General features: G+C 40.0%; 1 protein-coding gene across 1 annotated transcript in view; it reads right to left on the bottom strand.

The window, feature by feature from the left end:
• Positions 1-13: 13 nt before the first annotated feature.
• Positions 14-13,942, bottom strand: part of ZYG11A (zyg-11 family member A, cell cycle regulator) — a gene marked incomplete at its 3' end in the record, with an annotated part of 56,209 nt that continues 42,280 nt past the window's right edge. The window contains exons 7-14 of the mRNA XM_079933807.1: positions 13,403-13,502; positions 13,251-13,304; positions 11,311-11,472; positions 10,933-10,977; positions 6,964-7,158; positions 4,749-4,810; positions 4,249-4,346; positions 14-177 (exon numbers count right to left, since the gene is read on the bottom strand). Coding sequence (XP_079789933.1) covers positions 14-177; positions 4,249-4,346; positions 4,749-4,810; positions 6,964-7,158; positions 10,933-10,977; positions 11,311-11,472; positions 13,251-13,304; positions 13,403-13,502 — 880 coding nt within the window. The remainder of the gene's footprint in view (positions 178-4,248; positions 4,347-4,748; positions 4,811-6,963; positions 7,159-10,932; positions 10,978-11,310; positions 11,473-13,250; positions 13,305-13,402; positions 13,503-13,942) is intronic.

Raw genomic sequence — 13,942 nt, 5'->3', positions numbered from 1 at the left:
ATAAGAAGGGCATTCAGCAGAGAGGGGGTCTCTGATAATTCATGAAATGCATTCTGAAGTCATCTAGAAGGGAGGCTGCAATGTGCTGTGCTTGGGGGTCTGCCTCACTGTGCTTCTGGATGTCACACAAAAGCTGCAGTCCTTCTTCTTCGACTAACATTTTGCAGTATTTGCTGGCTGAAAGAAAATCAAGCGAAGAAACCTGACGGACAAGTTGGCATCTTAAATATTCCCAAATTACCACATTCACCATTTTGAAGAAAGAGTACAAAGTTTTAAGCCCTTTGACACAGGAATTAACAGATAAACTGTGTCAATTTAGAAGAAATATGCCAGGTAATGCTTGGCTTGTGTAATGAGATAATGGATGATTATTTTATTATGTTTACTTCTGGACAACTCTAGGCTTCAAATGTCTCTAATCCTAGCTAAAAGGATAAGAACATCTTTTATTAAAAAAATGATACAAATTTCAGGTTCAGGCAATATGTTGAGCTAGACAACCTAAAAACACCAGAGCTGGATACAGTATAATTGAAAAAATTTTTTAATTCATAGTTGAGTGCACAAAGGAAAGGAATTGTCCAGGAGTCAGACACAAAGAGCAAAAAGCACCTAAAGCTCGTGTAACCTAACCTGTAACTATCGTCGGGCAGAAAGGGACCGTCAGTTTCGGTAATCTAGGAATTTAGATTTTAACTTAGGAAGTCAGAAGCAAAATCAATGCATAAAGCTGGCCCCTCAAAGGGCAAGACAACGGATAAGACAATGAAACATCTGCATTTAGCCTGACTCCTGGGAGAAGTCTTTCCTGAGAATTTATAACCAGTCCCAAGTTGGTATAGGGTTTGAATTTATATTACCCTAAATGTTCTGGGAACCCTTGAGCTGAGAAATTAATATAAGAATTAGTCCAGTCCCAGGGAAACCTCTAGAGCACTTGACAGAAGCAAATACAAAGCTGTACTGAAGGGACATGTGCACAACTCAGTCTGAAGGGATTCTCTTAATCAGTCCAAGAGTCTATTAGACACAGAAACAATGATCCAAAAACACATCTAAGGCAATTACCAAGAATGCAGTAAAAAGAAACAAAGACATGGAAACATTTGTTTTTAAATGGTAGGACAGATTCAGAGAAGGTATAAGATACTGCTGATAGATGTTACAAGAAAGGAATAGAGAGAATAGGTGGAGGGTAATATTTTAAAAGAAAATGGCTGAAAATTTTCATCAATTTTGTAAGGTATAATCATGACCCGAAACCCAGAGGCCATATAACAAAATATTGACTTGTAAAAACAATGAATAAAATCAAGACAATAAACTGGGAAAAAGTATTTGCAAGAGTTCCTTCAAATTAAAAAGAAAAAGACCAAGAATCAGTAAACAAAAAGTGAGCAATGGAAATCAACAGACAATTCAAATATAAGACAGTTCACCTTACTCAAAATAAACATCATCTGAGACTCTCTTTCACCTTAGATTGACAAAGATCAAAAAATTCAACTACGGCTTCCCTGGTGGCACAGTGGTTGAGAGTACGCCTGCCGATGCAAGGGACATGGGTTCGTGCCCCCCGGTCCAGGAGGATCCCGCGTGCCGCGGAGCGGCTGGGCCCATGAGCCGTGGCCACTGGGCCTGCGCATCCGGAGCCTGTGCTCCTCAATGGGAGAGGCCACAGCAGTGAGAGGCCCGCGTATCGCAAAAAAAAAAAAAAAAATTCAACTAGGGCTTCCCTGGTGGCGCAGTGGTTGAGGGTCCGCCTGCTGATGCAGGGGACACGGGTTCGTGCCCCGGTCCGGGAAGATCCCACATGCCGCGGAGTGTCTAGGCCCGTGAGCCATGGCCACTGAGCCTGCGCATCCGGAGCCTGTGCTCCGCAACGGGAGAGGCCGCAACAGTGAGAAGCCCGTGTATCCCCCCCCCAAAAAAATTCAACTAAACCTTTTTGCAAGAATAAAAGTAAACTGGAAGCTCCAATATATTACTGATGGGAATGCAAACTGGTAATCAATTATCTGGATGACAGTTTAGCAATACCTACCAAAACAAGCATTCATAACACTTCGACTCAGTAATTCTAAAAGTATTCTGCAGATTATGCTTGCAAAGTGATGTCTTTTCTTTTAACAAATGGTATGCACTACGCTTGTACTAATACTGTGCTATGTACAAATGCTCGTACTATGAGCCAAGCAATGCTTAAATGCTTTGCAAATGTTACCTCATTTAATTCTCATAACAGCCCTATGAAATAGGTACTTTAATCCCCATTTTACAGATGAGGAAACTGGAGCACAGAGGGGTTCAGTAACTTGCTCAAGCTCCCACAGCTAGTAAATGGGAGAAAAGTACAAATAGTCTGATTCTGGGGTCTGTCCTCTTAATTAGCACACATGTTCATCTTTCCTAAATATATAGTATGTGTGTGAGTGAGAGTGAGAGAGAGAATGTCATTATTCATTGAACCAGTGTTTGTATTGTAATAGAAAAGACTGGAAACAATGTTAAATAAATTGTTACATCATATAGCAAAGAAATACAGAGCAATCTAATCAATAGTGGTGATCTGGAGTCAGATCACTAGGTTAGAACCCTATCTCTGCCGGTGCAGGCTACTTTAACTTTGGGCAAGTTACTTTACTTCTCTATGCCTCGTTTTCTCATCTGTAACAATAAATACAATAAAATGCTACCTGTTCTACCTGTTGTGAAGATTAAATAAGTTACACATAAATAGCTTACAACACTGCTTGGCACACAGTAAATATAAATACTCAACTAAATTGTAGTTGTTGTTACAGTTACTACTGTTGTAATTGAATATACTAGAGTCTGTTTCAGTGCCATTCAAACTGATTGATCTGCCTCCATCTATTCATATGCCAGTACCATTTAAAGAGAAGTGTTAGAGACTTCTCTGGTGGTCCAGTGGTTAGGACCCCACGCTTCCACTGCAAGGGGTGCCAGGGTTTGATCCCTGGTCTGGGAATTAAGATTCTGCACGCCACAGGCACAGCCAAACATAAATAAATAAATAAAGAGAAGTATTAGGGTAAGCTCCTAAAAACCATTTTTCTCAGTCAGTTCTTTCCTGTTTATCCTGCCACTTTAACTTTAAAATAATTTGCAGATTCCTCAACTCTTACTCATTCACTTGAATTGTATTATATCCGTGAATTGAAAAGAACTGAGTATAGTATGTCTCACAATTATTTCAGGCTTTTAAATTATTTCCTATAGTTTTTTTTGCATATAGGCCTCAATACTTGTTAAAGCCATTCTGAGATAGCTTATGCTTTTGATAGTTAAAACTTTAATTCTAAAAGTTGTATCTTAGGTATTTTAGTATAAAATTATAGCCTATATTTCTTTTATAATAAAAGCAAAAATTTTAATAATAATGCTTAACAAAGAATAAAAGCCAAGGGACTTCCCTGGTGGTGCAGTGGATAAGACTCCACGCTCCCAATGCAGGGGGCCTGGGTTCAACCCCTGGTCAGGGAACTAGATCCCACATGCATGCCACAACTAAGGAGCTGGCAAGGCACAACTAAGGAGCCCTGGAGCCACAACTAAAGAGCCCACCTGCCACAACTAAGGATCCCATGTGCTGCAACTAAGGAGCCCACAAGCCACAACTAAGACCTGGCGCAACCAAATAAATAAATAAATATTTAAAAAAAAAAAAGAATAAAAGCCAAGAATTCCCAAGGGGAATTTAAAACAGCAAAACATGGAAAAACATTTAAGCTGCCTGGGACCAACTCCTGACATCTGGCCCCCCAGCCTCCCTCAAACCATTACAAAGAGGCAAATCTATGTATTACTATAGGAAGAATAGCATTCATGATAAACTACTGAGTGAAAAACAGCAAGCTATAGGATAGTATGCACAGAATGAGCCCATTTTGTCTAAAAACATTATCCTATTCACATAGAGTATATACTAACTATAGCATGTATACAGAAAAGTATCTGGAAGTATAGTTATAGTTATCAACTTATGGACAGTGCTTGCCTATGGGGAATAGGAGTGGGAGCAAACTTTCACTTTCTATATCGCTTGACAAACACCCTCAATTATAATTCTGTAGCATTTTTTATACTAATACAAATGCTTTTCAGTTGCTTTTTTAAAAGTGTTAGAATCAGGACATAGGTGAACAATTTTTCAAAATTCCATCTTGAACTTAATCCTTATACAGAAAAATAGCTGGAAAACTATTCTTTTTAATTACATACGGTTTTTACTGCAGACATGATACATGGCCCATAGTGCCCAGAGCTGAACTTCTGGTCGAGAGATGTTGCCAAGGAGTGGGAAAAATGCCTTGAAGGATCTAAATAAGTACAAAGAAGATGTTTCTTCAGAACTCAAGCTAACATCAGGGATATAATAATAATTTTCAACATTTTCCCCCCAGGGTCAATTCCTCACCAAGACAGATGTACTGCTGAGCATATAATCAGAACCAGCATTTAAGAAATTATACTCTGTGTGAGACATTATACATTCAATATCTGATTCCACCCTCAATCTTGCACACTGCCAGCCTCATTTTACAGATGACAAAAACTGAGTCTCAGAGATTTTCTAAAAGTGATTTTCCCAATATCACAAAGAAACAGGATTTGAACACATGCTATTTTATTCTAATATTTTATCACTGTACCATGGCCTCTACATAGTGAGTAGACTGAGGACAAGCTTTAAGAAAAGCACTATACCATCATGAAATTACCTGTAGGTCACCAATGCTGTCATCTTACAACTTGAACTTGGCCAATTCTGGATGGTTGTATACTGTACAAAAAGACATATCAAGATTCTGGTATTGTTTCATGTCATTTATAATTACATATATATGAAACAACATAAGTTTTCAAAATATGGGACTGATTACGCAAATTTAGGATACCTAACCTGCCAACTATCAATTAGATAAGCATTATATATGTAGAATATAAACAAAGTCATGTGGAAAACAATGCAATAAAAAGGGGCTCCTGTTTAATGATGGAAGATTGAGCATGCACCCACTCCTCCCTTAAATCCCACGAACAGAATGATACAAACGGTTTAAAAGAAGACAAATACACATAGAAGAAAGCAGAAGAAAAATGGTAACTAATTTAATAGATCTAGCATGGGGAAGGTTAAAAAAACAAACCATTTTGAACAGAACACCCAAGAGACTTAAATATTTGGCAAAAGTATTACTTCAGGAAGTGAGATTAGAGGTGGGGTTGAAAATAGGAGGATTGGTTGAAAGTACCAAAGAATCAAGACTTCAAGATCTCCTCTACCACCGCTTACAAAAATTTCTGGACTGGGCAATCCCATGAACAGCTGAGGTTGGGAGTACCACGCTAAAAATGAGGGGCTAAAGTGAAAAATCTAAATACTAAATGCTGAGTCTCCTTTACCCCCCAACTTTCTTCCTCTAGTGGGTGTTTAGCCTGTTGGAAGCCGACCTTATAATCTTCAATCAGAAGAATAGAAATTAAGGAAGGGAGGGATGGGACTTCCCTGGTGGTGCAGTGGTTAAGAATCCACCTGCCAATGCAGGGGACACAGGTTTAAGCCCTGGTCCGGGAAGATCCCACATGCCGCAGAGCAACTAAGCCCGTGCACCACAACTACTGAGCCTGCACTCTAGGGCCCACGAGCCACAACTACTGAGCCCATGTGCTGCAACTACTGAAGCCCACATGCCTAGAGCCCGTGCTCCACAACAAGAGAAGCCACTGCAATGAGAAATCTGTGCACCACAACAAAGAGTAGTCCTGGCTCGCTGCAATTTGAGAAAGCCCATGTGCAGCAACAAAGACCCAATGCAGCCAAAAAAAAAAGGAAGAGAGGGAAGCAGGGAGAAAAAAGAGGAAAGAAAAAGGAGGGATGGAGGGGCGAGACGGAGAGAAAGAAATTTCCCAGAATTGAAGGAAATGAGCTTCCAGAGCAGTAAGTAGCCAATGGAACAGATGAAAATGAACCCACATCAAGGCACATCACTGTGATTTCCAAACACTGAAGACAAAGGTCTTAAAGCTTCCAAAGAAAAATGGCACAGGACTTCTCAACAGTGATACAGAGAAATAAAAGACAATGGAGCAATGACTTAGAAATTGTGAAAATATTTCAAAACTTAACTTTTATACCTAGCCATTTGATCAACTAAATGTGAATGTAAAATAAAGGCCTTTTCAAACATAAAAGGTTTCAAATTTTCTTTTTCATATATCTCTTAGGAAGCTACTGGAGGATATGACGCAAGAGAATGAGGGAGTACACCAAAAAATAGGAAGGTATGCAATCCATGAAACAGGGAATCCAACACAGAGAGCAAAGAGGATCTCCAGAATGATAGTAAATGAATATCCTGGGATGACAGTGGTCTAACAGATATACAAAAAGGAAATCAGATGGAAAAAAAAACAGAAGGCTTGGGAAAGTAGTCTCCGAGAAGCTGAAGTAGACAGGATGTGCTTGAATGTACTGAAAGGAGATGTACACTTGGAGTATAGGAAAGGGTGTGCATTGGGACAAAGAGAAAAAGAATCTTCATTTTCCAAAGTGGGAAAATAAATTGATAATGTCTTTAACTACAAAGTCAAGAAATAACAACATATGTTAGCGATATGGAGGTACACACCAAAAGAAATAGCTTTAAAAAGAGCTGAGAGTGGGAAAGAGAATTAGAATAAGCCATATAAACGGTTTGCATGTATAACTTTTATAGAAGGAAAGTTACCAGAAGGAATGCAACAAAATGTTAATAGAGATTAGCTTTGGGTGGTTAAGGTGTGGGTGAGTTATAATGTTTTCTTTATATTTTTCTCTCTCTTTCCCATTTTCTACAATGAACACATATTTCAAAAATTCTTATGATCCAGAAAAATAAGTTTTCTGCAAGAAGAGATGACTCTGGATTTTGTAAAGAGCAATGGTTCTCATACCAGATCCTGGAGGAGTGCTCTCCTCTGGAGGTCATGGGATATCCAGGGCTGTTTGTCAGACGTCAGGTGGGCTATGATGCCTGCAGCTAAATAGCTGACTTCCAATTCCTTACTATGCAGCAAGCTGCTGACATGCTTTACCACATCTTCAGTCATCAGCTTGGAAGAGAGTTCTCTGACTTCAGCTATGTTGTTCTATGGGTCAGATGGAGCAGAGAATATCAGGGACAGGAAAGGAGGGGAGAATCAGGAACTGGTTCCTCTCCCTCTCCTACTGCTCAGCTCATATACATACAAGAACACTTAGTCCCATCCTCCTCCCTCTGACTTAGCCTAACACCTACAATCCCACCCCCTTGATGATGAGGATGATCAGGAATAACAAATCATTGAGTAAGCACTTACTAAGTGCCAGGCACTGAGCTAGAGAGACTGAAATGTCTTTTTATCTGCCTTATCGCACTTAATCTTTAATAGTCCTACAAAGAAATGCGACACTCAGCAAGACTGACTTGTCAGGTTCACACTGCTAGTAACTGGTTGGACTAGAATACAAATCCAGGTCTGACTAAAAAACTTAACATTCCTGGGGGCCCACTATATGTTACATTAGCTTTAAGTTTAACAGTAACAATGAAAGGCAGGAAGTATTTTCGTTATGTACTGTATTAGTTTTCTATGTGTGTAACAAATTAACACAAACTTGGTGGCTTAAAACAACATACATTTTTCCTCTCCCACTTTCTGTGGGCCTCGCTTAGCTGGGTCTCACGAGCCTGCAATCAAAGGGCTGGCTGGGCTGCATTCTCATCTGGAGGCTTCAATGGGTGAGGTGAAGCTCACTCAATTCCAAGCTCACTCAAACCGTTGGCAGAATTCATTCCCCTGTGGCTGCAGGAAGGAGGGCTTCTTGCTGGAGGTCACCCTCAGCTCCCAGAAGCTGCCCATAGTTTTTTTTTTTTGCTATGTGGGCTTCTCCCTTCTCCAACCACTCACTTCTCTAGAGTGTCTGCTAGGAAGAAGGATTTTATACATATTGTCATATAATCACAGGAGTGATATCCTATTATCTTTAGTTAGTTAGTTAGAAGCAAGGCACAGGTCCTGCCCAGACTCTAGGGAAGGAGATTACACAAAGACATGAACACCAAAAAAACTATAATCACTGGGGGTTGGTCACTTAGGGTCTGTCCACTACACAGATGAAAAAACAAAGGTTTAGAGGATAAACACACAGTCAAAGCGACCACAGCAGTTACTGCTCCTTCTAAAGCAGCTTTCAGAAAAGTATACCCTATAGACTTAGTATGTTGAGAAAGGCATAAGGCACTCTGCAGAAAACTGTACTGTTTTGAGACCCACCCTGCCCCCTTTTCCCAAGACTAGCTATACCCCTCTTGCTAACAGCATGACTTCAGCAGAAATTGCACTGTTTTTAGACCCCCTGCCCTTCTTCCCTGGGCCAGCTACACAATTAGTCAACAGCATGACCAGCATTGAGTCTATCAGATGGGCAGCCCCAAACAAGAAGAGACAAGATGATAGATAGGATCCTTAGCAAAACTGAAAGGGACACCTCAGTTGAGTCCCAAGTTCCTCTTTAATCTTGGCAGAGGCTTTTATATTAGCCTTTTCTTCCCAAGAGTCTATGGAATAAAATACTGAATGGGAGCTACAGGAGAATGTGGGTCTTCCTCATACAGAAAAAGGAAGGAAAAGGAACAACCTCCCTAACCCTCAGTATTCTGAGAGGCTCTCAAAAGGATAAAAAGAAGGATACTTAGCATTGTATAGATCTATGAGGCTTCAATCCACCCTTCTGGCCTTATCTCCCATTGTTTTTCTTCTTCCCACCTTCTCCCAAAATTCCAGATACTCTATATTACGGTGTCCCTCAAATGATTACATTTTCTCATTCTTTCTTAGCCCAAAATGACCTTTGTTCCTTACTTCTACTTTTCTGTACCTTCCAGGTTTCCAATACTAATCATGTATTCCTCTCTATGAAGCCTTTCACACCTGCTCTGTCCCAAGTCCTGTATGTGTTAGGGATACAAAGGGAAAGACACAGTCCCTGCTTTCAATGAGTTCATGATCTAGAATCAAAGGCTCCCACTGGACTTTGTGCCTCTTTTCCAGCACTTACCACAGTCAATCATGAATTAGAGAGGTATTTGCATACATGTCTGACACCACCTCCCAACATTATTAGTACTACCAGCTTGCTATGTTTCGTGTATCTGTGTCTTCCGAAGCACCAGCACAGCAAACTGCAGGGGCATACAGTAGTATGTCTTCGTTACTTTTTGTAAATCTTCACCTTTATCTTTAGGAAACAAAGAAATCTCTCAATAACAAATATGCTGATTGGGAGGTAGTATAAAAGTATAAACAAAGATATTTCTAAAAACTTAATTCAATTGTTAAAGAGGAAGTAGGGTAAAGTGGCTACTATCAGAGGGTCTGGAGCCAGACTGCCTGAGTTTGAGTTCTGATTCTGCCTCTTACTATCTAGGTAACATAGGGTAAATGGCACTTCTGTGCCTCAGACTGAGTATCTATAAAATGTAGACAACGATGTATGGGAGAGTGCAGAACATAACGCAATTTCCCTATCCCTGTGTATATGCCCTTTAACAATGTGACTGCTCTTCCCATCAAGGGGTGGCCACCTCCTTTAATCTGGGCTTATCCGTAGGCCTAGGAAATACCTGGTCTTTGTCCCTAGTTCCTGACTCAGAGCTCTCAAATCCCTTGGAATTTCTGGAGTGATTGGAGCGAGCATCTTTGTTCTAATGAGGTGACTCTTGGCAGGCACCTAGATAGCTTCTGGATGGGGGCTGGATGCCAGAAAGACCAAACCTTGATTAGAAGCCTGGAACTTTCAACCCCATGCCCCCAACCTCAGCGGGAGAGGAGAGAGGCTAAAGATTGAATTAATAATCAATCATGCCTGTGTGATGAGACCCCCACCCCCACATAAATACCCCTAAATAATGGGGTTTGGAGAGTTTCTGGGTTGGTGAACACATCAAGGTGCTGGGAAGGTGGTGTATCCAGGGAGGGCATGGAAGCTCTGCACACATCCCTCCTTCCTTGCCCTACATATCTCTTCTATATGACTGTTTCTGAGTTGTATCCTGTAATAAACTGAAAATAGCAAATAAAGTGCCTTCCCCAGTTCTGTGAGCCATTCTAGCAAATTATCAACCTGAGGAGGGGGTCGTGGAAACCCCCAATTTAAAGTCAGTCAGTCAGAAGTAGGGGTGGCCTGGGCTTAACAGTTGGCAACTAAAGCGGAGGCAGACTTGTGGGACTGAGCTTTTTAATTTGTGGGACCTGATGCTAACTCTGGATAGCTAGTGGCAGAAGTGAACTGAATCGAACTGTAGGACACCCAGTTGGTGTCAAACAAGTGGCAAAGTGGTTGTTGGAAAACACCCCGGGTCTCGTAATCTACTTTGACCTGTGAGACATTAGAAAATCTGATCTAAGCAGAGGTTTAAGAAGCACTTGTACAGTGCACTTGCCTTCTATTGCTGCCCAGAAACTGCCAAGTGAAGAAGCTCATGGAGACACAAGGCCCAGCTAACAACCTGTACCAACGGTCAGAGCTGAGAGTCAGGCCATCCTAGAGCATCTAGGTCTAGCTGAGCCACCAGATGACTGCAGCGTCATGAATAACTCCACAGAGACCAGCAGAAGAACTGTACAGCTTTGCTGAGTTCAAACTCTAGACCCACAGATTCATAAGTGAATAAAATGGATGCTGTTTTAAGCTGTAGTGTGTTTACAGCAATAGATGACTCATATATAATGGTATTTACTTTATAGGGATAGTGTGAAGATTAAACGAGTTAATGCACATAAACTGCTTACAAAAGTGCCTAGCACATAGTAGGTACTACATGAGCGTGAGCTTTCTATTTTTTTAAGTAATTAGAATTAACTCAAAACAATTCACCTTACCAAAAGACCAAGTACTTTGCTTTGTATTGTTGACTCTGAAAAAGTCTGTGAAAAGAATATACAGGTTACTTTATCATGAAGAAAAGAACTTTACAGGGACTTCCCTGGTGGTCCAGTGGGTGAGACTCCACACTCCCAGTGCAGGGGGCCCAGGTTCAATCCCTGGTCGGGGAACTAGATCCCGCATGCATGTCACAACTAAGAGTCTGCATGCCACAACTAAGAAGCCCTCATGCTGCAACTAAGAGTCTGCATGCTGCAACTAAGAAGTCCGCATGCCACAACTAAGACCAGGAGCAGCCAAAATAAATAAATTAAATAAATAAATAAATATTTTTAAAAAGGACTTTACACATAAACTCAATCCTGTCTTCCCACCTCCAAGACTTGGATGAAGATCGCCAATCCTTGATTTTCAATAACGTGCTTGCAGGCAGCTGGAGATTCATCTGTAAGATTCCAAAGTGCTTTCAAAGTAAACAAGAAGGTGACGTCATCTAAATTCTCAGTAGTCTTTTGTTTTACTATTGCTAGAAGTTCCTAAAAAACAAAGAGACAGGGAGTAAGATGCCCTAGTGACTGACTCAATTCCAGTATAAGGAAAGCAATGGTTAAGAAAAGCTTTAGAATCAAACCTCGGTTCTAAACCCAAGTCCTACCACTTAAAAGCCCTGTGACCCACTTTCTCTCTATAAAATGACTTACACCTATTTTTTAGGGTTTTTGTGAGGAAAAAATATTAAAGTTTATCACGCACTTAATCTAGTTCTTGGTGCTTGTTAATAAACCTCATAATCAAGTACATATCAGCTATTCCATTATTCACATATTGAGAATGTTTAGCCAACACCTTTTGGAAGTCAGGCACATATTCAGATAAGAGTGACAGATTAAAAAAAACAGTTTATCTCAACTAAATAAAATAATTTTTAGTTTTGGTAAATGCTCTGAAGGAAACACATAAAAGCCTAAGAATTTTCTTTAGAAAAGGTGGGAGAGGGAAGACTCCATACAAAGGTAATATGTAAAAGAGACCAAAAGAAAAAAAGGACAAGGCAGCTAAGCAAGGACGATCCCTGGTCAGGGAACTAGATCCTGCATGCACGTCGCAACTAAGAAGTTCATGTGCCGCACAAAGATCCAGCGTGCCGCAACTAAGACCCTTTGTAGCCAAAATACGTAAATAGTTTTTAAAAACCCAATGACAAAAATTTCTCCTTTAAAAAAAAAAGAAAAGAATAAATTCAACAATATAAAATTTTTTTTAAAAATTTACTGCGTACCAAATCATGCCATAAATAAAGTAAAAACAGACTAACAGCCAACTGGGGGAAAATTACATGCATCCTATAAACATAAAGGAATCCTATAAATTAGAAAAAAGCCAGCAGCCCTAAAGAAAAACTAAAGGCCATGAACAGACAATTCACAGAAATTATAAATGCCTCTTCCAAAAAAAGAAAAAGGCTCAAGCCTCACCTCAGAATAAGAGAAGTGCAAAATAAAACAATGATGTACATTTTTTCATAATCAATGTTAGCATAATCATAATGTAGACATTGATTTATTAAAACTTGTAATATAAATTTATTGGGGGTTGGGAAAGGAGGTAATTTGTATAGATGTATGTAGGAGAGCCAAATTCTTATTTACCATACCAGCAGAATCACAAGATAACATCTAAAACTGATCAATCTTTTTTTTTAATTCGAGTATAGTTGCTTTACAGTTTTGTTAGTTTCTGCTGTACAACGAAGTGAATCAGCTATATGTATACATATATCCCCTCCCTCTTGGACCTCCCTCCCACGCCCCCCTCCCCGGCCATCCCACCCATCTAGGTCATCACAGAGCACCAAGCTGACAGCTCCCTGTGCTATACAGCAGGTTCCCACTAGCTATCTATTTTACACATGGTAGTGTATTTATGTCAATCCTAATCTCCCAATTCGTCCCACCCTCCCCGTCCCCTCATGTCCACATATCTGTTCTCTATGTCTGCGTCTCTATTCCTGCCCTGGAAATAGGTCCATCTGTACCATTTTTCTAGATTCCACATGTATGCTTTAATATACGATATTTGTTTTTCTCTTTCTGACTTACTTCACTCTGTATGACAGACTGAAACCACAATTACAAGCATTTTATTTAGAGAGATGGAGAAGAAATAGCTATATGAGTACAGAATAGTTTCTTCTGGGTAGCAGGTCTTACAGATTGTTCATTTTATAAGCTTTTAAAATGATTTAATTTTGTAAACTATGTTCACAAATTACTTTTACTGAAAAAAAAAGTTATAAAAGTGACAATTAACCTACCTTAACTGCCATGAAGAGCTCTTCTTTAAGTTGCGCAGTTTGCTCAGGTGAGAGCTATAAACAAACAAAAAGCCGAAAGTGAAATGTTAGACCTCCATCAAAGCTCCACCAAGACTAGGGAGAGAGAAATTTTGCATTTAGCGATCACATACCTGCAGGGCTAGAATAGAGGTTATGCTCACTGCCATTGTTTGCATCTTGGGGTTTTCATGCTTACAGAGCCATCTCATAACAAATTTGGCAGCATCGAACCTAAAAAACAGTATTTTTCTCACAATAAAGTTTGTGAAACTACATGAGAAGTGAAGAAATCAGTTAGCCTCCCCAACAAATCTTGTTTAACAAAAATAGTCTTGGACTTGTAAAGCCTCCGCCATGAAAGCAAAGAGCATTTGGCAAAAAGAAGAGAAAATCAGAAGAGGAAAAGGAGAGCATGCAAAAAAGAACGTGAGTGGGAACTGCACAGCAGGCCAGTGGTTAGGACTATGCGTTTTCACTGCCAAGAGCCCAGGTTCGATCCCTTGTCAGGAACTAAGATCCCAAAAGCCACGAGGCATGGCGATAAAAAAAAGAATGTGAGCAAAATGCACAAGATTCAAAGATTGACAGACCTAAAAAAGACTTATTTTTAGCAGTTTCAACTATGATGGGTCCGGAAAAGGAAATAAGTTCCCAAGAGGTAGTAATTTATA

The sequence above is a fragment of the Stenella coeruleoalba genome (genome assembly GCF_951394435.1).
Source record: "Stenella coeruleoalba genome assembly, chromosome: 1".
NCBI classification, from domain to species: domain Eukaryota; kingdom Metazoa; phylum Chordata; class Mammalia; order Artiodactyla; family Delphinidae; genus Stenella; species Stenella coeruleoalba.
The sequence above is the reverse complement of the archived record's forward strand: the minus strand, read 5'-3'. Positions and strand labels throughout refer to the sequence as shown.